Source organism: Mastomys coucha, unplaced genomic scaffold, assembly GCF_008632895.1.
Source record: "Mastomys coucha isolate ucsf_1 unplaced genomic scaffold, UCSF_Mcou_1 pScaffold22, whole genome shotgun sequence".
Taxonomy (NCBI): domain Eukaryota; kingdom Metazoa; phylum Chordata; class Mammalia; order Rodentia; family Muridae; genus Mastomys; species Mastomys coucha.
This window is the reverse complement of record NW_022196905.1, coordinates 106,604,350-106,631,514: the sequence shown is the minus strand read 5'-3', so window position 1 is coordinate 106,631,514 and position 27,165 is coordinate 106,604,350. Positions and strand designations below refer to the sequence as shown.

General features: G+C 52.6%; 1 protein-coding gene across 3 annotated transcripts in view; it reads left to right on the top strand.

Moving 5' to 3' along the window:
* The window catches only part of Cmklr1 (chemerin chemokine-like receptor 1), a 41,822-nt gene extending 15,472 nt beyond the window's left edge, over window positions 1-26,350 (top strand). For 2 of the 3 annotated variants that reach the window (XM_031337447.1, XM_031337446.1), the window contains 2 exons: window positions 21,915-22,014; window positions 23,302-26,350. In XM_031337447.1, coding sequence (XP_031193307.1) covers window positions 23,304-24,419 — 1,116 coding nt within the window. In that variant the 5' untranslated portion in view covers window positions 21,915-22,014; window positions 23,302-23,303 and the 3' untranslated portion in view covers window positions 24,420-26,350. Of the gene's footprint in view, window positions 1-172; window positions 292-21,914; window positions 22,015-23,301 lie in introns of those variants that run through there. The other variant, XM_031337448.1, reaches the window with a different exon arrangement.
* Window positions 26,351-27,165: the final 815 nt, after the last annotated feature.

Genomic DNA, 27,165 nt, shown 5'->3' with positions numbered 1-27,165 from the left:
CCCCCGCCCCTGAGGATGTAGGGGAAAAGAGGTTAAGTGACTTGCCCAAGACACACTGTCAGTCTTGTCCCATGTCAGAGTTTGAAGCCTTAACCACAGGGTCACAAAGGTGTTTGTCAGCTCACTCGTGTGGCGGGGCAGGTGAAATCAGTTTCCTGGACAGTGTGACAAATCCTTCCTTGCAGAGCCGGGGGCAGGGGAGAGCCTGCTAGGTATAAGCGAACCGAAGACTATTCTTAGAAGTTCTACTGAGGACTGTGGCACAGCTACCCATCTTGGATGACCTCAGAGGTAAAGACTAAGATGGGGCTTTGGGTGGTCTTGATGCGTTGAGGGTGTGTCTCTCACTCAGGGTCGTGGCCAGGGCATTTAAAAGTGGCTACTTTTTCCATTGTGAATTTTTTTTTCCCTCTAAAATGTAAAACTGTCCGAGAAATCTTTATGTTTGATTAGAGAGTTTGGGGACACCCTTCTCCCCTAAATTTGTATTCCAGGCCAGCATCTCGCTTTCCCAGCTCTGTGTGTGAAAGAGGAGAACATCTTAGGGTATTTTCTGTTGCGATAACTCTATTCAGGGGTCTGCTGAGGGGCGCCAGGAGAGGAGACTTTTGGGGCTCATTCTCAGCCAAGGCTCAGAACAGTGCGGCTCATAACCCTGTTCAACAGTAACAGTGATGGGCCTGGGAGATGGCTCAGTGGGTAAAAGTTCCTCTGGAAACAAGGGACTTTGAATACCCAACACCCACATGGGAAGCTGGGCAAGGATGCGCACGCCGGTGATGTCATCACCGGGCGCCGGAGGCAGAAGGGTCCTGAGAGTGCACTGGCTGGCCAGACTGTCCAAACCAATGAGATTCTAATTCAGCATGGGACCTTTGTCACAAGGAGATGAGGTGAAAGGTGGTAGAAGATGGAACTTGGTGTCCTGCTCAAGCACGCATGCAGGTGTGCAGACCACATGGTGCAACCACACGGGCGCTTGTGGATTTGCTGGGCTCCGCCCTGGCCCTTGGATCTACCACGTGCACAGTTGCTCTAGGGCTTGCTTTCCTTTTCTCCCACCCTAATAATACCTACCCCGTGAAGTGTACACTATCACTAGTGAAGTATACACTATCACTACGTCACTTGGGGACACTGACACACAATCCAAGCATTCAGTTCTCCTAGGGGCTGCACAACAGAACTGGCCTTTAGCCTGGAGGCGGGGCTCCAGAGCCGTGACCAGTTGTTATCTCCACGCTGTGAATACTGCTTTGGGGCTCTGTTCCTGGCTTCTTCATCTTTTAGTTATGTATTGTTGAGCAAGTTGCCTGACCCTCCTGATCTTCAGTTTTCTCTCCTGAGGAGGTCACCAGGGCTGTTGGGCCGCTGAGGTCAAATGAGGGGTGGGGAGGAGCCTGAGGAAGACTAGGGAGGGGTGGGGAGGAGCTTCAGGGTCTGGCAGTAGGGTCCAGGGTTTCAAGGGTTTTCATTCCTGGCTACAGACCCCAGAGGCCTTAGAAACTTGAAACAGCAGAGAAGCCACAGCCAAGACTCTTGGCAGAAGGGCAGGAACCAGAGAGGGTGGACAAAGGTTCCTCTGTCAGCCACTCAGGGCCTGTAGGGAGGCCCTGATGGAAGAGCCATGAGTGTTCCAAAGAACAGGCCTCCTGCCCAGGGGCAGGCTGGCACTACAGTCTGCCAGGCACTGCTCCTGGGCCAGGCTGGAAGATTCTTCCAGACTCTTCTTCAAGGGCTTGGGAAGTGGCTTCTTCCTCCCACTATCCCACACCCGGGGTTTTCACCATTTTATTTTAGACCCAACTAAAAATGGAAATGCAACTTCAAGATGGCAACTGCCAGGGGTCCTCAGCATACCGGGTCACCTCCAGACCATCCTCCCTCCTGATGCTTCAGCCTTAGGCTCAGGGATGACCCTGGGATGTGCTCTCTGCAGAGCCTGTCTCTTTAGCTCCTTGGCTATTCTCTGAACACCCATCATCCGGACACACCCATAGGGTTGCCTAGAGCCTAGAGTTCCAGTCAGCCAGTGCACTGCAGAACTCCTGGTACCTGCACCCTGCAGCAGCCCCAGACGCAGCCGGTAGAGGTAGAAACTGAGGGACTAGCTCTCACAACCAGAGCGAGAGCACGTATTTCCGTGACTGTGCTGCAGGTGTAGCTGGGCTGTGTGAGGACGGTTTGGCATCAGAGGATGCTCTTTGCTGATTAAAACAGCATGGCTCTGTGAAAACGGACAGGGAGTGTTTCCTCATTATTGAAGCCTTTCCTTCATGGGCAGACACAGGTGATGAGTTCCACCTCTGCCACCACATTCCAACAAAACAAACAAAAGATACAAAGGGAAACTTAAAGAACAAACTGACAAGAAGGAGTGGAAGGCTAAGGATTCAGTTGCAGCATTGTAGCACATATAACAAGATTGCATACAACACTGTTACATTAAGAGACTAGGCAGAGAACAAGTGCCCCTTCGTGTAACATCCTAACAGTAAGGAATTGGTAGCCAAGAGCACATCCTCGGGGAACTGGTTATTGAAAAGCTGGTAAACCCAACAGTGAAATACTATGCAGCTATCTAGAAGGATGAGCTGTGTGTCACTGTTTCCCAAGTCTACTGTTGGGTAAGGAAGGTACATTAGGTATATTTTCTTCTGTGCAAAGTGGGAGAGAAATCAGGAAAATCCTCAGAGGCTTCAGAAAGACACCCAAGTAGAAGGAGCAGGGTGTCCTGGGAGATGGACGGTGGCATGGGAGGGGTAGAAGGGTGTCTTTTTATAGTTTGACATAGCCTGAACATCTCTAGATAGAGTTGTATCACCTATAGTCAGAAGTGTAATAACTCAAAACAGATCAAACTTGAGTCAGGAGTAGAGGGCCTCTCAGGAAACATCAATAGCAAATGTTCTGCTTTGAGCATGTGAAGCAAACTTTTGGGCCTCTGTCATCGTCCTGGACAAGGCTGGGACTTTGAACCACCTCCACTTGGTTCTTTCCCCTGTCACAGGGGAAGAGTCCTTGTGGGGCTCATGTAGGAATCACTCCTCTGTCTAGTTCCACATCCTCCAGGCAGCTGGGAGGGCCATCTGGCAGCTTCCTGGGGGCCAAGCTGATGTTTCAGCACAGGTCTGCTGTCTCTTTCCCGCGGCGAGACCCAAGCCCTTGGTGAAGTGCTTTCAGGAGAACTATGGCTCTCCTCGGCGCTCACTTCCAACGGTGGTAGAAGTTTCTAGAGAGTCAGTGACCCCATGCTCCGTCCAGAAAGTGGCCTGAGATGTCTTAATCCTTCTGGTCGCTGCCAGGACTTTCCCAACCACCGTCCCCCACTTTGTCACCAAACAGCTTTTGTTGAGTAATGCCTCTTCTGAATAGGGCTGCAGGTCAGGGCAAAGCTCTTGCCGGGGCGTGCAATAGGCCCTGGGGTCTATCTCCAGCATTTCATAAGCCAGTGAATAAAAAACAAACCTCAGCCTTTCTGTGAGGTCACCCAAAGCCCTAGATGAGTTCCCAATCCTGCCGTGCTCAGCACAGGGGCTTCTCAGCACAGTTGCCAGGGGCTCAAACCTCCTAGAGCGGAGGAGAGCCTAGGCAGCTCCTGCCTGGTCTCTAGGTCTTGGCTCTTTTCTCTGATCTTTATAGTCTTCCTTAGTCTGCTGTCCCACTTCTTCCCTGAGTTTTCTCCATTACTTCTACTGCCCCTCCATCTTTCTGTCCCTACCATGGTGTTGCCTGTCCACCCTCTTGCCCCAGACCTCTCTTAGCTACCTGGTGCCTCCTCCTGACTATGGTCTCCAGTTCCACCAGGCCTCACAGGGCAGCCTAAAGCAGAGAGGACTGGTCCTCCACTTCCCTGGAACCAAGGGCAGGCCAGCCTTGAGGACAGTGGTCAGTGCAGTCACCTGGTATAGGTGGGGGCACACTTACGGTTCTGCAAGCATCTGTCCTGAGTACCATGATGTGTTAGGGACGAGGGGCTGTGTTTTCATGTTGCAGTGGGCCTGTCCAGAACTCAGCTGGCTGTGTGGAGTTTGTGACCTTTCTAGAGGAAATTCACCCCACTTGAGCCATATGAAGAGCCAGATGTGGCTACCTCTTGCTCACCTAATGCCAGGGGGCTAACTGGACTCCTCACCATTATGTAGATGAATTAAGCTTTGGTTCAGAGAGGCCAAGGGGCCACAGTTTGTGGGTCAGATGGGAGAAAGCTGATTCTGAAGGGTGGGGATTTGGTGGCACCTGCTAGGCTGGTCGTAGGAGCCAGAGAAGCCATCTGTTCTCCTATGAGCCACAGTTTACTCATTACAACTAGAGCAGGGAGGCAAGTGGGAGCTATTTCTGTGCAGAGCCAACCACCATGAGGGATCCTGGGCATCTCCTGACCAGTGTGTGGCCACCTTGGTGAGCAGCTCTCTGAGGCTTAGTTTCCTTATCTCTCAGGTGTGGATCATAGCAATGCCAGGTTTCTGGGTTATCACTGGGACATAATGAGACAGGATGAGAGCTTGGCTGGAAACTGAGGCTAGAGAGATCCAACCTGGGCACTGTGAGAAGGAAAGACAGACACAGTGTGGGCACAGGAATAACAGGTGTAACTCAGGACTATCTGTAGCAAGCAGGGACACTACATGGAAGCCCCAAGCCTTGTTGAGTCTGTATGGTAAAATATATCAATAAACGAGGCGTGTAGGGACCACAGGGTTGGCCCAGGCCTGTTCCACACCAAAGCAGGGACTCAATAGTGTCCCTTGGGAATAGTCTAGAAATGTCTTCAGTTTTCTGTCACATATATCCTCATTGGACTGAACAGTTAACCTTCCCTGGTACACCCAGGGGAAATGTCTTGGCTGAGCTGCCATTTGGAACCCTATTACGGAACTCTGCATGACCAGTCTCTCCTGAGATACCCCAGGCTGGGTGTGGCTAGGTCCCCAGGAACCCTGTCTCGTAGCCCAGCAGGAATCCGCCTCCCTGTGGTTTGGACTGTAGGAGCCAGGACCATGTGACCTGGAAGCTGGCATCTCCTCCCCCGCCAGGAGCCTGGGAGCAGTTCCAGCATCGTCTGGTCTGGTCTGTTTCCTTCTCAGCCAGCCCTGGCTTGAGGTCTCTTCCTTCCAGGTCCCTTCCTCCTTTCACTCTTACTTTGTAATTTATGTTCCTCGGATACAAACTTTCCCTTTGACCTCCCAGCTGCCTCTCGACCAAAGCAGCACCCAAGCAAACAAACGAATGGATAAACCCATCACACCCACCCGGCACCTTACCCTGCATCCTGAGGGCTCAGGGTGGGCCAACTGGCAGGGGGTGGGGGTGGGGGGCGTTAGGAAGGATGCCAAGAAAGCACTGGCTGAGGTCAAAGGGGGAAACGGATACTGCCAGGACAGGGAGGTGACCATGCATTCAGGGCAGCTCCAGGGGCCTGAACCAAGCCACTCAAGTTCAGTTAGTAAATGGAGAAGAGCTCCTCGTGACTCGGGAGTCTTACTACAAGTTCTGCTGACTGGGGACTGTTCATCCAGCCTGAAGTACCTCTCTGCAAACTACTGGCCAAAGGGCTTGTGCGTTGGACTGGCCTGTTACAAAGGTGGGGTGACTTGCAGGGACATTCCTCTTTCAGACACTGAATCCTGTGCCCTAAGATACCCTTCAGTTCTTGCAAGGGACAGGTGATGTAATTCTCTCTGTGTGTGAGGTTCATGAGGTCCTAAGTACATCCAGTCTACAGATGTGAGCCTGGAGTCCCATGACACAGACTCACAGTAACTGAAGGTCGGGTTACAGCTAGATAAGGTTTTGCAGTGTGTGTGTGTGTGTGTGTGTGTGTGTGTGTGTGTGTACATACGTATGTACGTACTCTTTCTTGAGACTTAATCCTTCCCCTTTCTGGTAAGGATTACAGGCTTGGACTACCAAGTATGGTTTATGAGGTGCTGTAGATAGGATCCGGGGACTCCTGCATGGCTGGCAAGCACTCTGACTGCCGAACTGCATCCCCAGCCCTGGGTCAGATTTACCGCCATCACATGAGGCTAAACTTCATGACACTGAGCTTGATGACCTCCTTCTTCCCCAACATGAGGTGGCAGGCTTTCACCCCAAAATTCTCTGATGATGACTCTTAAGAGTCTTGAATTTTCTTTGGTCCTTTTGCCAGTATCTTGTCCTCTGATGGCGGCAGAGCAGGGCAAAGGAGCCACTTCCTTGGTCAGACCCCTTCCAGGTCAAAGTGTGGGCTTTGCCTTGGAAGAGGTAACAGTATTGATGGGGTGGGCAGTGGCGGAGCAGACTGCCCCATCCCTCCTCCCAGAGCCTGGGAACAGGGTGGGACCTCACACTCCACCGTCCTGGCAGCATTGACAGCCCATTCGTCACTGCCAGGGGGCCAAGGCCATGGAATTCTCACGGCTTGGACTGTAGCTGGGTGCCTGGGGCAGGTCACGGCTCTGGTCCTCTCAAGCTCCCCTGGGCTGTCCTGCAGTCCCCTGCTTGCCTTGGAGTGTGTCTGGTGACAGTTTTGTGAAGAGATGGGTAAGTTGGGGGGTCACTGGAAGTTCCTGAGGTACTGGAGGCCTGCCATAATGGCAGATAGACCAAGGCCAGTCTGGGGACAGGACAGCAACCAACAGATGAACCACAGGACATGGCTAGTGGATGAGAGGATCCCCACAGGTGTCAGACAGGGAAGCAAACCCCAGGAAGAGAGAAGGATGAAAACCCAGTACAGGTTAACTTTGTCAACCTGGATCAGACTTTGGGGAACCTAGTAACAGGTGGTTTATCTCCAGTGTTTTTAAGCCCAGTGTATTTAAGCCCAGTGTAATTTTGGGGGGTGTGGAGAGTTTCCTGGTGTAATGCAGTCCCCAGTGCACAAGGAAACATAATTGCATTGAAACTCAACCCAGGGTAGTGTCATTTCTTCCAAGTAGATGGGTTTTAGAAATATGCTCCCTGTACTAGCTTAAGGGCCTAAGAGTCTGGCCTGGTCTCAGTCATACAGACAGTGTAGAGGTCATTTGGAGTATTATGGCCTGGCCCAACAGATAACTTAGATCATGGGCTCTTAATCACTTCCAGCTCCCAGCTTCCTGGATGGAAGGAAGAACAGGTTTTTCATTTTTCCCATCGGAAAGGCCATCCTGAGTGCTTCACATTCCTGGTTTCTCTGGAGACCTGTGGCCTTCAGGACCTTCATGCTCCCGGCAAGTGGACAGGTGTTGTCAAGGAGAGTGTAGGTCCTAAGAGACAAGCTGCCCACATCCCAGTCCCACTGCTGGCCTTTCCCGAAGCGGTGGTCTCAGGCCAGAGCCATTTCTACTCAGTGCCTCAGTTTCCCCTGCAGCCTCCTCTCTTCTAGTGCAGTGTCATCCACCCAGGTCTATCTTTTTTGGAAGGATAGACACCTCTGCTTGCAAACATCCATGGCTCCTTGCTGCCTGCTTGATACAGCCTCAGGCCTCTTGGGGTATTGCAGGTATCTCCTGCCGTCTCCCCTCACTTTAACCACATGTTATTAGCCTCTGTGACTGGTATACAGCACACCCCACTGGGATACTGTCTGCATCCATCCGGCAAACAATTATGTCCTCCCTCCAGATTTCAGGTCAAATGTCATCTCCCCCAGCAGCTTCACCTTGTCCCCAACCTCCAGCCCCTCGCTTTGTGCAGAGTCAGGACTCACAATGACCAGTGGGGACAGACTTTCCCCAGATCCCCATGCCTTCTCATGACAGAGGAAGGCAGGGATGACTCCATCCCTCTCTCTTACCCTCCCTGGCTCTTCCTTGCACTGTGGCAGAGCGTGAGGTACGGTAAATTGCAGCCGACTTAGTGGCCTTGAATTGAGGACAACAGGAAGGAGTCCAGGTTTCAGCTAGCTCCACCCTGATAGCAGAGGCCAGAGATGGCTTTGCCTGGAGGTCAGGGCAATATCTTATGACCCTGACCAGGCCATTTGTCTTTGAGGGTAGGGACTGGAACATCTTACCCCACAACCCTGGCTGGGAGGGTGGCAGCCAGGAGGTGCTCACTTGGCAGTATTTTCCTAGAAAAGGCGGATGCACACCTTTTTTCCCTAGGAAACTGGCAGATGCAAACAGGGGTGCTGGACCCACTCCTGCCTCCGGTCCTTTGCACTTCCTGTTCCCATTTCCCAGAGTGCACTGCTACCACATGGCTTCCTATCCCTGAGCCTTTGTCTCCACACAAGCATTAGCTCCTTAGAGCAGCTTCCCTGAACCTGCTGCCTGAGGCAGCATTAGACCCTGCCTTCCTGCGGCTGCTACTCCTACTTAAAGGCGCAGCGTGTCTGTGGTGCTGCTTGATGTCAGGCATGTTTCTAAAACATTCAGTACAACCTCATCCTCGTGGACATCCTGAGGGCCAGGAGCTTCCATCCAGAGGCACAGAGTGACTTGGGGTTTGCCCCAGTGACACAGCAGAACTGGGCCTCTGAGGTGTTTACTCTGCCTTGCGTTGTCTCAGGTGTCTATGACCCACACCCCTCCATGGGTAGCCAGCCACGTTCTGTTTTGTGCTCTGCTGTATTATCCCAGCATCTGAGCTTGGCCTGGCCCACGTGTGCATGGTTAGTGTTTTCTGGAAGGGAGGAGGGAGCAGAGAATGTGGGAAGGAGGATGGTTGCCCCTCAGAGCCTAGTCCAAGGTCAAGGTCACCTGGCTGGAAGTGTCTCCATCTCTTGGAGGCTTGAGCCTATCTGGGTGAGGCTCATCCTGGCCCCCAGGAGGACCTCTGTCTCCTGACCCATCCCTGGCAAAGGTGCCAAATGGAGCTTTGCCCTTTACCACCATCATCTGGGATCCCTCCAAGTCCATTTCTTGCTACAAAGGAGCCAGGGTCTCTGGAGCACCATGGGTAGTGTCACTGTTGAACAGCCAACAAGGACCCCTAGTGTGTGCTTTGACCAGACCACTCAGGCAGCTTGGCAAGGACTGGGGGTGGGTGGTCATGGACCCTGGACTCAAAAGCCCTAAGCTCCCAAGGAGCTGGCTGGAAATGTGTGGCAGCTAACCCATGGGTGACACCCCTTTGCTATCAAAGCTACACAATGCCAGGTCAGGGAAGTTCCTCTATCCTGTCTACAGCCCAGTGATAGAGGCAGATAGCCCAAGGTCCAGAGACTTGAGGCAAACTGTTCCCTATCACACAGCCCACCCAGAAGGGCCGGCTCTGAAATGCTTCAGATTCCTGCAAAACTCAGGGGAGGAGCCAACTACAGGGTGAGAGCACCCATTCTGTCCACTCACCCATGGCTGGCAGATCCAAGAAAGGTCAGCTTGTGTGAGTCTCAGATCTTCAACTGTGAAGCAGGGCGGAGGAGCTAGTGCTGTCTCGGGAGAGCAATCGCCCGGGTGCTGTCCTGGAGCGAGCAGTATGTCTGAAAGGGGAAACTGAGTCATAGGTTCAGGATGGGTCGCCTGGGCAGCCTCCTCTTGTCCCCACGGAGGGCAGACTAGCAGCACAGTGGCCCGTTCTGTGGTCTGTGTGCTGAGTTCCTACTGTGCATTCTCACGAGTGTTTCCTGTCCTGCCTATGGGGACCCTCTGAAGGATGGGGACACGGACCCCATTTACACAGTCAGCTCAGAGAACAGAGGTGGCTAGTCCATATGAGACCTATAGAGAGCATCTGGCCAGCTCTCAGTTACAGACTCCTGTCTGTTCCTGCAGGTAAGAATGCCTGTTCTCGATGGCCAGAGCGCAGTGTGGCACTTGGCAAATTCATTTTGAACATCACTGGCCCAAAGACCTTGTAGCTTCAGAGGATCCCCCCTCTCTGCACACCCTCATTTCTTGCAATTTTTTTTAAATTTATTTTGCAAGTGATTAATTCTGAGTTCAGAGAGGCAAAGTAACTTGCCTAGGATCACACAGCAGAGAGTGACAGCATGCTGTCTTTTCAGGAGCCATACCACTAAGCTGGGAAGAGACACTTGGCCCAAATATAGTACGGAGCTGGACAAGAGCCTGTGAAATCATTGAGACTCCAAGGAGCCAGGCAGACTTGTGGGTTTTTAAAAGTCATTTATTTGTTTTTTGAGCTAGGGTCTTGCTAGGCAGCCTATACTCTACCACACCCAGCTAAGTTATTTCTAAGGACATTTACTAAGTGAGGCCAAGGATGGAAAATCCTATGCACCAGCTGCAGCTGGAAAGTGGCCACAGGCATGGCCACCATCCTGCAGCCTGGGCCAGATGCTCACAGTGCCTCTCAGTGTCCCCAGCACGTAGAAGGCATACAATAAATGGACCTAGCAGGGCCACTGTTATTCATATTGAATCTTGGTGTCCTGGGCACCAGCGTCTCTCCAGAGGGAGGCCCAGGGGTCTCGCACACACCCAAGTGGGCTCTGATGGGAATAAGGAGGAGCCCAGCCTGGAGGCTCACCCTCCTGTCTCCTGAGGGTGGGTGTGGAAACAGCTTCCGTTAGCTGCCCTTTCCAGCCCATCCCTGGTGTGGGTTGTCTCTCTTACAGAAGGCCTAGATTTAACAAACCCAGGGCTACAGAAGCACCTCTCCAGAGACACGGAGGTCCTCTCAGCTTTTAACAGTACATCCAGCGTAGGCGGTAGGCTGTGTCCTAGGTTAGGAGAGGCCAATGCCATCATGAACAGCTCCTGTGCTTTCCGGTAACACTGTGGGAGCATGGGCAGGCTCTTATTTAGATGGGGGTGGTGGTGGTGGTGAGGTGTCTCAGTATGTCATCCTTGGCTAGTCTAGAGCTCACTATATAGGCCCAGGTTGACCTTAAACATGTGTTGATCTTCCTGCTTCTGCCTCTTGAGCAGGGATTACAGCTGTGCACCCCCATGCCTAGCAGGAAAAACTCTTGAGGATTACTTCTGGGACACCCTGAGGGTGTGTCAGAACGGCAGTGGGTCAAAGACCCTCGCACTCTAAGAAAGGCTACTGGGCTCCTAGAGTGAGTCACAGGTACTCTAGGAGGAGAAGCAGGCAGTGGTGTGTTTGTTTGAGGACCCTCCCTTCATTGGTGTCCCCACCAGACACAAGAGGTGTCTTGGGGTCTGCCACCCTCTGGGTGTGTGAGCTCCTTACTTCTGCCAATCCTTCCAGAGTCCAGACATAGTACCCTCCAAGCAGAGAGCACATGGGACCAGTCTTCTGGTGACTCAGAGGGAGCTAGGCTCGGGGGCGTGGGACTAGGGAGGAAATTCTCTCCCCGACTGAGAGCTAATTCTGTCTGGGGCTGGGAGCCAGGGCTGCAGCTGGAACATCTGTGTGCTTTCCAGACACCTGGGGGCTCCATGGACTGTAGCCCCTACGTGATCCTAGAACCATCCAGGAGATCTAGGAGGCCCCATCTCTGCTCTAAGTGAATGGCACCAACCCTCAAAGTCCTCCCAGTCTGGAGTTGTTCTCTGGGAGCCTGGGAAGGAAATGCTGGGTGAGCCCGTGCCGCTTACATGACCTCTCTGAACCTGTGTGTGCAGATCTATGATACAGGGACAAGGTATCCTACTAAGGCATAATGTGTGTGAGCTCCCGAGCCCTAGGCTCTGGGGAACACCGAGCACAGGATGGCCCAACTCTCCTTGTTCTTTGGCTTACAGAGGGCTACTCACCCTCCCTAGACCTCAGTTTCCAGCCCAGGACACCCTCTGAGGGACTTCTCAGTTCTAAAGGCTCTCTGGAGGCTGAGAGAACTACAGAAGTGGCTGAACCATCACCCAGCTGGGCTGTCAGTTGGAGGGGTGGGAGAAGGGGACAGACAGGAGCCAGATCAAACAAACAGGCCATTTGGCGTGGGGAGGGGTTTTAAGTTTCCTCCTGGGCGCCTACCATTATGGCCACGCCCACTGCCCTGATAAGACCCTTGTGATTGTTCTGAGGCTGCTGGACAGGCCAGCATCTACTGGCCTGCATCTACTGGTGTGAGGAGAGAGAGAGAGAGAGAGAGAGAGAGAGAGAGAGAGAGAGAGAGAGAGAGAGAGAGAGAGAGAGAGAGAGAGAAGAGAAGCAGCTGCCGGGAGGACCAGGTGCTTGTAAAGGTGAGAGATGTAGGTGAAGGGCCATGGCTGGGGCAGGGAGGGGGGTTGCAGAGAAAGAGACAAAAAGAAGCAGAGAGAGGGAGTGAGGTCCAGAAGCCAGCGGGAGGGACAGGCAAGGAATAGGACCCCATGTGGCCCAGGGGTACAGAAGGGACAGAAGCAGAGCTGAAGACAGACAGACATCTGCTGCTCAGATGTCTCTTGCACCATCCTCTGCCCATGGGGGTTGGGGGCACAGGCCAATGACGGGCAGCGGCAGGGGCGGATCCCTGTCTTCACAGGTGGCACAGGTTTGTACTGCCTCTCACCAGGTAAGATGTGGGTGACCTTGGGTAAGTTTTCTGGCCCCCCAGCCTCAGGTGCCTCTCCATTGAGGTGGGGACCATTACATGGGTTAAGGATGGAAAAGGCGTGTCTCATCCGCCTGTGGCTAGGACTATGCCAGAGTTTACACCAGTTTTGGGGAGCTGCCCCCACCATGCACCTCTGAAAGATGGGGCACAAATGAGCCCACTCCAGAGGGCGTGTCTGTAATGGGTGATCAGAGGCATCTCTCACACAGCCATTCACTAGAGGCAGAGTGACCAGAGGGAACCATAGGATTGAACAGCATCCATCCTGTGGGGTTCTAGGAGGTTTCCCTAAGGCAAAAGACAATGGGTCTTGGTGTGTCTTGGGTAGGCGCTGGGTGAAAGCACCTGCTGGTCACCTGTCCATTTCCTCCTAAGGCCAAGCAGCCAGTCCGATGCACCTTTCTTGGCTGCGCTTGCTGTGTGAGCCTAGGTACATGACTTAGTTTCTCCGAACCTCAGTCGCTTCTTTGTAACAGTATGTGGGATGGTGGCCAGAATGTAGCAAGAATGCGCACATGTTAGTGTAATGAGGAAGAAGGTGATGACATCTGCCTTAGGACTTTGTTCTCTGTGGCTGGTAAAACCAGATGTGGGATCTGCCCCAGGTGTAATTGGTCCTGCAAGTGTTGGCTTGCTGAGGACCTTCTGATGTGGGGACACTGACCAGCAACCTTCCACTGAACTGCCTCTATTCCTTACCTCAGGTCACCTCAGCCTGGCAGAGAAGGCTGTTGGGTGTGGCCCTGAGGGGGCTGTTAGCATAGCTTGGTTGTGGAGTCAGTGACCTAGGTGTCATGTCACCCAGGCTTGAACCCTAGGCAGGGGTTTAGAGTGTTTGTTTGCTCTTATGAGGATTTTGTTTGTTTGTTTTGTTTTCCCTCAAGAAAGAGATGAGGAAGGCAATATCCATCTGCCTTCATACCCATGCCTCTTGCCTGCAGCTTTGGGCTCTGGGCCCTGGCTTTCTTGGAGTGTTCCTCCCTGAGTGCTTCTCCCCGGGTGCTCCTCAAGTGCTCCTACTGACGTGTTTCCCTCTGAGTGCTCCTTCCAGAGTCCTCCTCTTCCAAGTGCTCCCCTGAGTGTTCATCTTTGAGTGTTCTTCCTTGAGCTCTCTTCCCTGACTATTCCTCCCCATGTTCCTCCCACGCAGTTGGTCCGGTGTGGGTCTGTAGGTCACAAGGTCCCTGCTGTGCACTGCTTCTTTGCATGAATTTTCCATGTATGTCCCTGCTCTGTGGGGCTCCAGGCGCAACAGCTCCTGACAGTGGCTTAATATCCCAGAGTGGGGACCTGGCCCCTCTTTATCCCTCCCCCTCTCCCATGATGAACATTCAAGAGCTCCAGCACCCAGCCTTTGGCAGAAGCACCTATGTCCTACCCATGTCCTCAGAACCTTGACTATTTTTAAACGCTAGTCTCTCCATGGGCTCTTTCTTACTCCCAGCACCTAGGACCTGGGGCTCTGTGGGAGGATTAACAGGTGGGGAGCATCTAGGATGCTAGCTGCAGGAAGGGCAAGGGGTGGACATATGCAACCTTCTGGGGTCATGGAGAGTGGCCTGCCTTGTTCCCACTCTGTGGGTGTGACTGAGCCCAGATCACCCTTTGGATGATGCCACACACCTGGCCTCCTCTGGTTCCCAGCCCTTGTGCCTTACTCCCCTACCCAGCTTTCCCGGACTGATTGGTAGTCATCCCTGGCTTGTAGAGATCCTCCTCATTCACTCAAGCATTTGCTTGTGAGGAAGACATGTGGACTCTGTGTGTCCCAGGCTGTGGAGGGCTGCCTGGCCACTCTCCCAGGAGCGACTAGACTCCCGAGGCCTCTCCAGCTCCAGAGAGCTCACCACAGCGTGCATGTCCCTTGCTCATCAGCTTGCATGTGTATGGTTTAGGAACGTCACCTGTTCCTATCCAGTGGCTCTTTCCAAGGGTTGCCGTCTCCCCTTGGATTGTCCCGGGATTCCATGGCCATTCCAGATGGCTGTCCCTCTTTGGTTCTTCTGATTATGCATGAAGGCACATGGGTCACTTCCTACTGCTGGGAATTTCCCACTGCTAGAAGCAACTTGAAAAGGATCTACTTCAGCTCATGCTTTGGGGGGATACAGTCCTTGTGAGCAGGGAAAGTGTGGTATCCAGGGTTTCCTTGGAAGTGATGGAGGCTTGAGGCAAAACCTGGGCCCACAGAACCTCTCAGCTCTCAACATATGACCCAGGAAAGGATCCAAATTAAAAAAACGAGATGCCTCACGCCAGGCACAGGCAGGCAACCACATGGACATCCCTGGAGCCTCTAGGCCTCATCTTTAAAGTGGGAGCAGATAGCACTGCTGACTGTCTAGACACACACATAGAAAGCACGTAACAGATTCTGATGCCGCAAGAGGAAGGGGTACATATACTGAGTACCTACTGTAAGCTGGGCCAGAGCAGGGCTATTGGAGAAGGAGCAAAGTTAGGCAGTGGACCTTGGGTGAGCAGTGCTGGGGCGCAGTCAGTAACAGGAAGGGCCTGAGGACAATCCTTCAATTGAGACGTCCTTCTCAGATGACTAGTTCTCAGTTAAAGCTTAGGTAGGGCGCCACCACCCCCACCCCCGCCCCGAGGCTAAACCTCAGATCATCAGCAGACACTTAACAGGATTGAGCAATGAGGCTACCTGAGAGGTCTACTGCTTGTGGATAAGAGGCCAGCAGGATGCTGACATGTGGTACCAATGCGTTATTACTGCATTTCCGTCAACTAGGCCAACCTAAAGAGCCTTGAGGGTGCCGGCTCATCCACCTGATTGCTCACCCCGGCCATTTGTTCCCTAGAAGATGCAGCTTCTACATCAGAGCTGTGTGCAATGCACCATGGGAGAAACGGGAGAGCTTCATGGGAAACCCTCAGGCTGTGAGGCCGTAACTGTCTTAAATAGATGTAAAAATGCGGCTAGAAGCGAAGCCTGGACTTGTTTGCTCCTGGGAACTCAGGGCTGTGCTGCAGAAGCCGCAGCTCCAAGGTCACGGTGCCAAGAGGACATTCCCATGCATCCATGAGATAGATGTTTGGTTGCATTAGGAAGACAGAATAGATCAGAAGGAACACTGGTTGGTGTCCAGTGTTGTCGGACTGACCTGAGGGGGCAAAACAGAACCAGACCCCATTGTCCTCAGGGAATCAGCTGTCTGCACATTTCTTTAGGGCAGCCATAGTCTTCTGGTTCTACGGGACAATAGGCCCAGCCCATGTGAGCAGCTACCCTTGCAAAGTCCTGATGTTTATCTCCTAAGGGTGAAAACAATAGGAAATTGTTTCCTCGAAACTCTGGGTGTCAGAAGCCACAGTCCAAGGGGTCAGATGCGATCTACCCAGGGGGTCTCCTCCTGCTCCTCCTCCTCAGGTGGTTTCAGGTGGCCATGTGACCTCACCTTCTAGGGTCAAGTTGTTTTTCCCTTCCCCCTTTCCCTCTCTCTCCTTCTCTCTCTCTCCCTCCCCCTCTCTGTGTGTCTGTCTTATCTCTGTCCTTGTTTTTCCCTTCCCTTCTCTCCCTCTCCTCCTCTCCCTCCCTCTGTCCATCTCCCTCTGTCTCCCTCTCTGTTTCCCTCTTCCCCTCCCTTCCCATCTCTCCCTCTCTCCCTTTGCTTCCCTCTCTCATTTCTCTCTTCCCCTCCCTTTCTCCCTGTCTCCCTCTCACTATCTCTCCCTTTGTTTTCTTTCTTTCTCCCCTCCCCTAGTCCTTCCCCCTCTTCCTCTCTGACAAGCTCTGCCCTGCAGCTCTGGCCAGCTCTGGCTGTGAGGATCACAGGCTTAGGCCACCTACCTTCTCTTTTTCTGTCACCTCATTTAGGACCCATTCTAGTCAGGACAATCTTACCTAATTACATAAGGTAATTAGGTAATTACTTTGCAAAGACCAGCCCCCCACAGGCCCAGGGGACACATTTCTCTGAGAGAGCGGCTTCATTGCACCCACTGTTGGGGAAGAGCATCTGTAAGGATGCTCAAACCTCGAACCTGCTCTTCAGGGATGCCTTTGAACCTGGAGAGATGTTGCTTTGCATCATGGTGGCTGCTGCCGGTACTGGCTTTGGTCCAAAAAGATGTTCCACACCCAACTTCTCACCAGGTCCCTACTGTAGGCTCCTGTGTTAGATGGGTGGGAGCTTGGAGACTCTGGCAGCCTCTGGCAGGCAGGATAATTCTTGTCCCTGGGCTTTGAGGGGAACTGAGGACAGGAGAGGCAGGCTGACATGCTGGCTTCATCTGTGACCCCATGTGTGTTCCAACCTCAGCCAGATGGTTCTGGAAACTAGGGAGGGTGAGCTCCTTGGCTGGGAGGGGCAGGGCTCATAAAAGTGGGACAAGAGGAAGTGTCTTAGTCACAGATCTTTGTGAAGACACACCATGACCATGGCAACTCTTATAAAAGACCATTTAATTGGACGCTCAGTTTCAAAGGGTCAGTCCACTATCATCACAGCAGGAAGCATGGCAGCATTGCAGTTAGGTGCTGGAACAGTAACGGAGAGACACATTCCGACACATCCTGGGCATAGAGACCCTGGGCTTGCTATGGGCTTCTGAAACCCCAAAGCCCACAGACACAGGAACCACAGGAACACACACTCTCCAACAAGGCCACACCTCTTAATCCTTTCAAATAGTGTCATTCCCTGGTGACTAAGTTTTCAAATATATGAGCCCATGGGAGCTATTATTGAAACCACCCCAAGGAGGATGTCATGTTAGAGGGGAGGGCACCCTGGGGCACCAGAAAGGGTGTAGCAGACTCAAAATAGTGTGTTCTGTGTTCTACAACCAAGGGTGGAGGTTGGAGTGATCTGGGCAGGAAGCAGTCACTGGCTGAGCACAATGTGAACTGGGCTCCCTCAGAGTGGACACTGGAATTGTCCCTGAGGATGGCGGAGCCTGGCAGGTAATGATGAGGGTAATGGGGGTTAGCCCAGCATCTGGGTAACTGCCTAACTCAGCCATCATCTATCACGAGGAACTGAAACCGGTAGAGAGTAGGGTTAGATACACGAGGACCCGCCATGGCAAGCGCAGAAAACTGGAGAGCCACAGAGGTAAGGGAGTCCCTACTGGGATCTGCAAACATGACCTCAAGCTTCCTTGTGGCCACACAAAATGGGGGAGAGGTGATTAATTCAGATCACAGGTGATTGAGATAGAGGTAGTAATAGTTCTTCAAGGGGAGCCATGTTGCTCTTAACCACTATTTCCTCAAGGGTCTTCCCACCCCCCATCCCCCGCACCTCCTAGTGCTACAACTTCGCAGGGATGGTTTTCACAGATTGCCCACCTTAAGGGGACAATGAAGGGACCCTTGGGAAGGAGGCTCAGAGAGGGCAACATTTGTCGGGGCAGGACAGGGCTGAGCTCTCAGGATGCAAGCTTAGAGGCTTGGAGAGGTTGGACTGGGGACTGCCCACTCTTCAGAGGAGTAGAGGGTAGAGGCGTATGAGCCTTTCCTTTGAGTCCTGGGGAATCAGACCCCACTCACACTTCCCAGCTATGTGGCTACAGGAAAGAGGCTTCACCTCTCATTCACCAGAGTTTTCCCTGTGGGGCCAGCTGAATATTACAGAGGCACGCCTAGCTTGGAGCCAGCACTCTGGACTGGGTTAGCTACCTATGTAGACATGGGATACATAGAGGGTCCCATGTCTTTATTCCGTGGTGGGGAGGTGAGGAATGGGAGGGACAGGAATATTATCTCTCCTTGGAGTTGGCAGAGGTCAGGCATCCATTGTGATCACACAGTGTTTCGGGCAGCAGGAGGGAAGTGCCTGTCATGATCGACAGAACCTGGGAGTCAGGAGCGGCCGGCCCTGAACCCAAGCAGGAGGCACATGGACTGGAGCATGCCATCCCTCAGGCCTCCCTGGCTGGCCTTTCCCCATCTGCCTTGACAAAGGCCACTGGAGGGTTAGGAAGGTCAATCACAGCACAGTGTGCCAGGCCAGTTCCGAGCATAGCCAGCCCTCCTTTTGGATGGATTTTTCTGTCCCCTGGATCTGACCAGCCATAGATGAGGAGAATTTTGGGAAGCTGGTTGTGATGGTAGCCACCCATAATCCCGGCACTCGGGGGCAGAGGATCACTAGTTTGAAGACCACCTGACCTACAAAATAAGATTTCCTCTCTCTCAAAACAAACAAACACCAAGTAGAAGAGACAAGCACTTTTTATTTTAAAGGAAGAGGGCGGGGGAACCTATTTGGGCTGAAACTGCTTGTGCTCTGAGCACATGTGGCCTTTTCTTGTCATTTCTTGTCACAACATTCTGCTGTACAAAGACTGCGCACAGCATGTCCATGACATTAGACATTAAACTGAATCCCCAGGAAAGTGAAAGTATCCAGCAGGTGGTTTTATATGCAAATACTACACTGTTTTAGAAATGGATGCTGGGATCTGGTATTCAAGAGGTGTGTGGGAGCCAGTCCCTACCTCACATTGGATGTTAGTCTTTGCAACCTCTTCCAACACAGGACCTGGCACCCCTTCCCCTTCACATCCCCTTATAGACAAGGCAGCTGAGGTGACTCCCTCTAGGTCCCCAGGAACAGAGAGGCTTCCCCCACCACCTGGAGGGCAGGGGGCAGGGAAGCAAAGGCTAGACCATCAGAGGAACCTACTCTGCTGGCCCTGGCTCAGCCTCTGACTCCAGCTACTCCCAGCCCAGCCTACAAACCAGACATGACATCATCTGGGTCATCTTCCTATGGCCAGCGGCGAGCTCTGAATCCCCTGTGCCACGCTGGGGGCTGACAGTTGAGCTCCCTCCCTCCTCTCTCAGCCTTCACATCCTGGTTCCTGCTTGGTCTTTACCAACTCAGAGGCCCTTTGTCCCAGAGAACTGGATGTCAGCCCTTCTTACTTCTTGGGAAGTAGTATATCTGGGGCTCACCCTGCCTTAGCACTACCTCTCAATCTATGTCCACCGTGGAGAGAGACCCTAAGGAAAATTGTTTTCCATCTCCTGTGCCTGGGACCATGGACACACATACACACATACACATACACACACACACACACACACACACACACACACACACACTGTCCTGTAGTTCCATGGCATGGCTGTTAAGCTCAGGGCTTTGCCAGCGTCAGATGGCTTTCTCGCCCATCTGTGGGCTCGATCAGAGCCTTCTGCTCCCCAAGCCATGTGGTAACCCTGACAGGGTTAAAGGGGGGGCCCAGAGAAGTTGGGGAGATGGCTTGCTCAGTGCAGAGCTTGTTCTACCATCATGAGGACTACTCCCCAGAGCGGCAACAAAGAGATAAGAGATCCAGGAAGATGTCTGTGTCTTCCACATGAAGCTTACATACATACATGCTCACACACATACATACACACTTGCTTACATACTTGCTTATACACATGCTTACAAGCACATGTACTACATACATGCCTACACACATTCATACACACTTGCTCACAGACATGCTTTTACACATGTGTACACATAGATGTACACACATGCTCACACAGATGTACATACATGCATACACCCTTGCTTATACACATGCTTACACACATGCCTACACACATTCATACACACTTGCTCACAGACATGCTTATACACACATGTACACATAGATGTACACACATGCTCACACAGATGTACATACATGCATACATCCTTGCTACACACATGCTTACACACATGCATACACACATGTGTACACACTTGCTCACAGACATATGCTTACACACATATGTACACATGTATGCATACACATGCTCATACAGGTGTGTACATATACATATATACTTGCTTACACACATGCTCACCCATCCACGCACACATATGGACATCAGTGGGGCCTTTGTGAGCTTCCATGTACCCACACTTTGCAGACTGGAAGCCTATTCTAAGGGCTCAGCCCAGCCTCTGAACACATAAGAGTTGAAAATGGCACCTCCTATTACCATGGACAGTAAGTCTTCCCCAGGGCATCTCTCTTTCTCTCCCTCTTTCCTTCCTTCCTTCTCTCTCACCCTCTCTGCACCCCTACCCCCCAGCACTAGGGATGTGAATCTGAAAGTGCCACAAGAGCACCTTTCCACATTTACTGTACTGTATCTCTGCTCCGTCTGTCCATCCTACCCTCCTCATCCCTTGGGTACCCTTGCACTAAGCTCCCAGTCTGCAAAGTGTGAGCATGTGCAAGCTGACATCTGCATCCCTTGATCTCATAGCCTCACTTAACAAAAGTGCTTTCCTGTAATGAGAGGTGAGCCCAGGCCAGAGGAGAAGCCCTGAATGCAAGGCGGCGGCTGGTAACAAGGGAGGCTTTGGCTGGCAGTCCCACTGGGGTTAACACTAAGGGTTTCACTCCTAAGTATTGCTAGCTCTTTTGTGTGCATTTGTGCCAAGCTAAGCTTCCTGTGTCCTGATGTCCATCGCTCTCTAACACACAAACACGTTCTGGGATCTGAATGCGCCTGTTTTATCAGTGGGGAGCCTGAAGCTCAGAGAGAAGTCATACACCCCAGAAGTGCACAGCTTGGAGGTGACAGAGTTGAACCCTGCACCCAACCACTGCCTGAGGCACCTGCAAGTTCACAAACTCTCAAGACATAGCATGGAAACCCAGCAGGGTTGCTATGGGGACCAAATCAGGGCAAGCTTGGCAGTCTGCCTTGCAAACGCTTGGGGGCTGTGTGGGTCACTCTCCTCACACAAGGTCACCGGGACAGGGAGGTCTGTATCTAACACATGATGATGACAGGCTCAAAGAGGCTATCTAACCCTCAGTTCTCACATGTCGGTGATGACAGGCTCAAAGAGGCTATCTAACCCTCAGTTTTCACGTTTTGCCTCAAACACTCATCATCTCCCTGCCTCAGCCTCCCCAAGAGCTGGAATTATAAACATGAGCCATTTTGTTCTCCACATTTCTATTTTTCCAAGCCTGTATGTATGTATGTGTGTGTGTATGTATGTATGTATTTGTTTGGCACATGTGTGCAGGCATGAACGTACCATGTTCATGTATGGAGGTTAGAGGACAAACCTGAAGACTCACTTCCCTTCCACCATGTTTGTCCCTGGGATCGAACTCAGGTTGCCAGCCTTGGCAGCCAGTGTCTTTACCCGCTGAGCCGTCTCACCGGCCCAGTTTCCATAATTCATAAGCAAGAACAGCAATGCCTGCCAGGAAGAAGCCCTGGGAAGATTAGATGGCATGGAGGGATGTGTTGTAGGTGCCTGGCAGGTGCTGGAGCAACCATTCCACCTTCTCTCCTCCCACTGCCTGGTGGGGTAGTGTTGGCAAGTGTCCATTGAACGCCCCCCACCCCCTAATCTGCACAGTATCTGCACTGCATCCCTAGTCTTCAGCCCTGTATGCCAGTGCCACGAATCTGGGCAGAGTCAGTTGGTTCTAGGTTCAAAGCCCCACCCCCCAGCCCCCAGCAGGGAAACTTTGGCTGAGTGACTCTTAAGTCTCTGAGTTCTCTTTCCTCCTTGTGGGGCTCTGAGTTCACCTCCTGCCTTGTCTTCTCTCCCTGCAGGTATTTCCAGCTGTGCACAGTGACTGACCGGCTGAGGACCAGGCTGAGGACCCACACTGGAGTTCTGCTCTGTAACGGTGAACAGTGAAGCTCTCCAAAGGTAGGGGACTCATGTCTCCAAAGAGTACTAGTGGCCATCAGTGGGGCAGGATCAGGAGAGTAAGTTTGGATGGTGATCTCCAGAGCTTTGGACATGTGAGTGCAGCCACAGTCACCAACACAGGCTCCCTTCTCCATTGCATGCTGTGCTGGTGTGATAGTTTATACCCTAGGGCATGCTGAATGACTAGCTGCCTCATACCCAAGGTATATAGGAAGAAAGGATCCTTAAAAGGTAGGTGAGACTTGGGTTAGAACCCCGTCTTTTCCTGCAGTTGGGGTGGAGGGTGACATCATTTTCCTTACCTAGCCTCGTATCAGTCACTTGTTCTATTGCTTTAATAAAGCACCATGACCAAGGCAACTCATAAAAGAAAGTGTTTAACTGGGTTCACCTTTCAGAAGGTTACTTAGGGTCTATACCTGAGGAGCAAAGGCACTGGTGAGCAGATATGGCTGAGTATGCACATCTCACAAGCAGGAGGCAGAGCCAGCACCTGCCCCCGGGGACACGCCTCCTCCAACGAGGCCATACCTCTGAATCCTTCCCAAATGGTTCCAACAAATGAGGACCCAGTCTTCAAACATATGAGCCCATGGGGGCCATTCTCACTCAAACCACAAGTGTCCGAACCCAGTCCACTTCTATAGCTTCAGCTTGTTTAGGGCTGGGTCTCTATCTGGCCTCATATTCCTACCTGGACCTGTGGGGTCCAGCTGTTACTGCCTCTATCTGCCAACCCTTATAACAGTGCCTGCCTTGCAAGATGGTGACAGGTGTTTATAAAAGAAACAAAGAAGGATTCCAGCACCTAGGAGGCAGAGAAAGATGGACTCGGAGTTCAAGGCCAGCCTGGTCTATATAGTGAGTTCCAGGGCTTCATAGTGGGACCCTGTCTCAGAAGGAGGAGGAGGAGGAGCAGGAAAAGGAGAAGCAGGAACAGGAGCAGGAAAAGGAGGAGGAGGAGCAGGAACAGGAGGAGGGGTGGAGCTAAGGAGATGGATAGATGAACTAATAAACTTCATGTTCAGTGAGAGACCCTGTCTTCTCTGACCTTGTTGCTCTCTGCCCTCCACATGCACTTGCCTACGTGAGCATATGAACATACACAAATGTACACAATGAACATTCACATATACATAACACAAACAAACAGGCATACGAATGCATAATAAAGGAAAGAAATTGCAAAAGGGGAGATGGTTGACTTGGTCTTGGTGGTGCCAGGTAGTGCCTCAGCACCTGTCCCCAGAGGTCATTAGCCTGTGACCCTGTCTTCCCTCACAGAGATGGAGCACGAGACTTACAATGACTCCAGCATCTACTATGACGAGTACTCTGATGGCTTTGGCTACATTGTGGACTTGGAAGAGGCAGATTCTCAGGAGGCCAAGGTGGCCCCAGTCTTCCTGGTAGTGATCTACAGCTTGGTATGCTTCCTCGGGATCCTAGGCAACGGCCTAGTGATTGTCATTGCCACCTTCAAGATGAAGAAGACAGTGAACACCGTGTGGTTCGTCAACCTAGCAGTGGCTGACTTCCTGTTCAACATCTTCTTGCCGATCCACATCACCTACGCCGCCATGGACTACCACTGGGTGTTTGGGAAGGCCATGTGCAAGATTAGCAACTTTTTGCTTAGCCACAACATGTATACCAGTGTCTTCCTATTGACCGTCATCAGCTTTGACCGCTGCATCTCAGTGCTTCTTCCAGTATGGTCCCAGAACCACCGCAGTGTCCGTCTGGCCTACATGACCTGCGTGGCTGTCTGGGTCCTGGCTTTCTTCCTGAGTTCCCCATCTCTCGTCTTCCGAGACACAGCCGACATGCACGGAAAGATAACCTGCTTCAACAACTTCAGCTTGGCCTCGGCTGAGTCCTTGCCACATCCCGCCCACTCGAGAACAGTTTCCACAGGCTACAGCAGACATGTGGCGGTCACCGTTACCCGCTTCCTTTGTGGCTTCCTGATCCCCGTCTTTGTCATCACGGCCTGCTACCTTACCATCGTCTTCAAGCTCCAGCGCAACCGCCTGGCCAAGACCAAGAAACCCTTCAAGATCATCATCACCATCATCATCACCTTTTTCCTCTGCTGGTGCCCCTACCACACGCTCTACTTGCTGGAGCTCCACCACACAGCCATGCCGGCCTCTGTCTTCAGCTTGGGGCTGCCCCTAGCCACGGCCATCGCCATTGCCAACAGCTGCATGAACCCCATTCTGTACGTCTTCATGGGCCACGACTTCAGAAAATTCAAGGTGGCCCTTTTCTCCCGCCTGGTCAATGCCCTGAGTGAGGACACAGGCCCCTCCTCCTACCCCAGTCACAGGAGCTTCACCAAGATGTCCTCAGTGAATGAGAAGGCTTCAGTGAATGAGAAGGAGACCTGTACCCTATGACCCTTACCTGAGAATGTCCCCGTGGGTGCCACAGCCCAGGGACACCCAGGGACGCCCAGAGACTTGTCTCCTGAAGTGGGAGACACGCTGGGAGCCTTTGGGGATGCTCCAGTGCCCACTACGTTTTGCACAAGGCGGCTCATGTTTTGAGTGGGGTCCCCAAGTGTGGACACTCTTCCAGCAAAATGGCAGGCAAGTAACCTGAGCCTCTGCAGCAGGACTGACTCAGAAAAGGGAGTGTCTCTGAAGCCAAGACCTGAACCCACGTAACAGCACACAATTTCACCGTGTGTGCCCCAAACATGCTGTACAGTCTCCGGTGTGGGTGAGGAGGTCACTGAAAACCCACTGCAGACCTGTATTGGTGACATGACAGTCAAGCAGGCAAAGTCCACCACAACCACCCCCCCAATCATCCTCCATCTCCTTGACTTTGGATTTCAGAAGAACGGGGAGGACCAGGACCTAGGGGGCTTCATAGAACCTTGCAAGGGCAACCACAGGGCTGTGTGTGTATGTGGGGGGATGGGGGGCTGAAGAGGTGGAGACAGAAAGCAGAGACCCCCAAAGGATGTGGGTACAGGATATCTCACACCATCATGCCCCAGGGAGACAGAGCTATAGTGGTGGATGCTTGGGGGTTCAGGTGGTGGCAGCTCTTTGCTTCAGTGTATATACTCACCTAGCGCTGAACCCTGAGGCTGGGTGGAGGCCTCTTCACAGAAGCCCCCACCCCATCCCCATCCCAGGGTCTCCTCTTCCCTAATCCCCTCAATGCTGGCTGGAAGGGCCTAGAATGTCCTGATCTAGAACAGAGTTTGGGACTCCATCTTCAGAGCATCTTCCAAAGGCTGGCTGGCGGCTCATCTGGGAAGCTGACCAGCTCATCTAACTCCTCCTTGAACATACTTCCCACCGGGGCATCACAGCCCCGGTGGGCAGCCCAGGATCAGGCTTTCCTCCCCTAGCAGGGAAGTGACTCACCCAACCCCACACACAGTTCATCAGTTGCAAAGACCCTCGCCCAGCTCTGTCTGGCTGACGTCATTCCCTCACCTAGGACGAGGCAGCATGCATTGATTTAACATGTCCCACACATGTTAAGTATTTTCACACTTACCTTCTCATTTATTCTTCACAGAAGCCTCATACATATGAGGAAGCAGAGGCTCAGAGAGGTTAAGCAACCGGCCCAAGGGGCCAGTTAGATATTGGCAGAGACTGGATTTGAACCCCAGTTGGCCTGGCTCAAAGAAAGATGAGGAGTTGGGAGGGAGCTAATGGGTTTGGGGTTTTAGCCACAAATACTGTTTTTTCAGTGGATCCATGTAAACATCTTAACAGTCTTTTTTGATGTTTTGCATGTTGTTTTCAGAGTAATACAACATGTAAAGAGAAGGCTTAGTCTCCAGCCTCAGCCTCCCTGGCTCCCATCACACACACCCTGAAATCTGCTGGGCAAGCAGGGGGAGGAGAATGTTAGGTCAGCCTCTCCGGTCCAAGGCCTCTGGCCCGCAGTGTCTGTCCTCTGTTCTCTCCCAAGCCACTTTTCCATGGGAGTGTAACACACAGATGCATGTCCTCCGGCCTGGCCAGTTCCCGAATTCTCAACTGCTGGGAGTCACACTTCATCCAAGGACAGACTGTTCCTCCCTGCTTGGGTCTTAAGATGAGGCCGTTCTGAACAGATCCAAGCTGGGGCCTCTGGCTTCTCAGAGAGCCTGAACGTACAGGGGTTGAGAGCAGTAAGGGAGGTTTAAAAATAGCCTTGTGTTCCCATTGTCACCCCCACCCTCCGCAACTCCCCAGGGCTACAGATGTGCAACTGAGGCATGCCATGGTATGGGACTCATCATGTCAATGGAAGCGCCTGTCTGTGACTGGGGCCTCATGGCCTCTTGGGCAGTGTACTTCCTGGACACCAGGGCTGGCCAAGCCAGGCAAGGGACCAGGAAATCTTGTCACCATTGGAAAGGCTGATCAACAGGACTGCTACACTGGTCAATGCCCACACCCTAGAGCCCCCCTCTTCCTCCTGGCTGTCACAACACCTCTGTTCTGACTTCCATTTGTACCAAGCACTAAGTGAAACCTTCAGTCTGTCCTCACGGCTTCTCACAGCCTAACCCTTCTTCCCCCCTTCTCCCAGGACTTATGTATCATTCTGGCAGTTGGCAAAGTGTGGTGGCCCCCTATGTCCCTCCAAAGACCAACAGGGGCAGCACCTTCTCTGGAGCGGGGACCCAGTAAGCTGCCTTGTGTATGTCCCCTGGGTGGGCGATGAGCTGAGGGAACGTGGGAGCAAGACAAGAAGGGAAGATGGCTGGGGTGTGGGGGAGGGGAGCAGAGCGTGCTTCTGAGCACCCAGATGCCAAGGAGCACTCCAATCTGTACTTGCTCCTGGGGGAGGAGGACGCTGTGTCCCCGGGGGTCATGCAGAAACTCAAGTAAGGGCCAAAAGCTAGGAAGTAATGTGGGGCTTGGGGGGGCTTGGAACCAATTCTGCTACCTGAGACTTCATCTTTGTCAGCCTATGGAAGCAGGATGGGAGGGAGGAGGGAGGACAGGGAGGAGGGAAGACAGGAAAGAGGAGGGAGAACATGAGGGAGGAGGGAAGACAGAAGGGAAGAGGGAGAACAGGAGGAGTAATGCCACCCCACCTTGGAACCTCCATCTCTGCCAAGCCATCTCCTTCCCATAGCCCAAGGTCTCTTGAAACATCATCCCCAGGGGCCCTCTGGGGGGG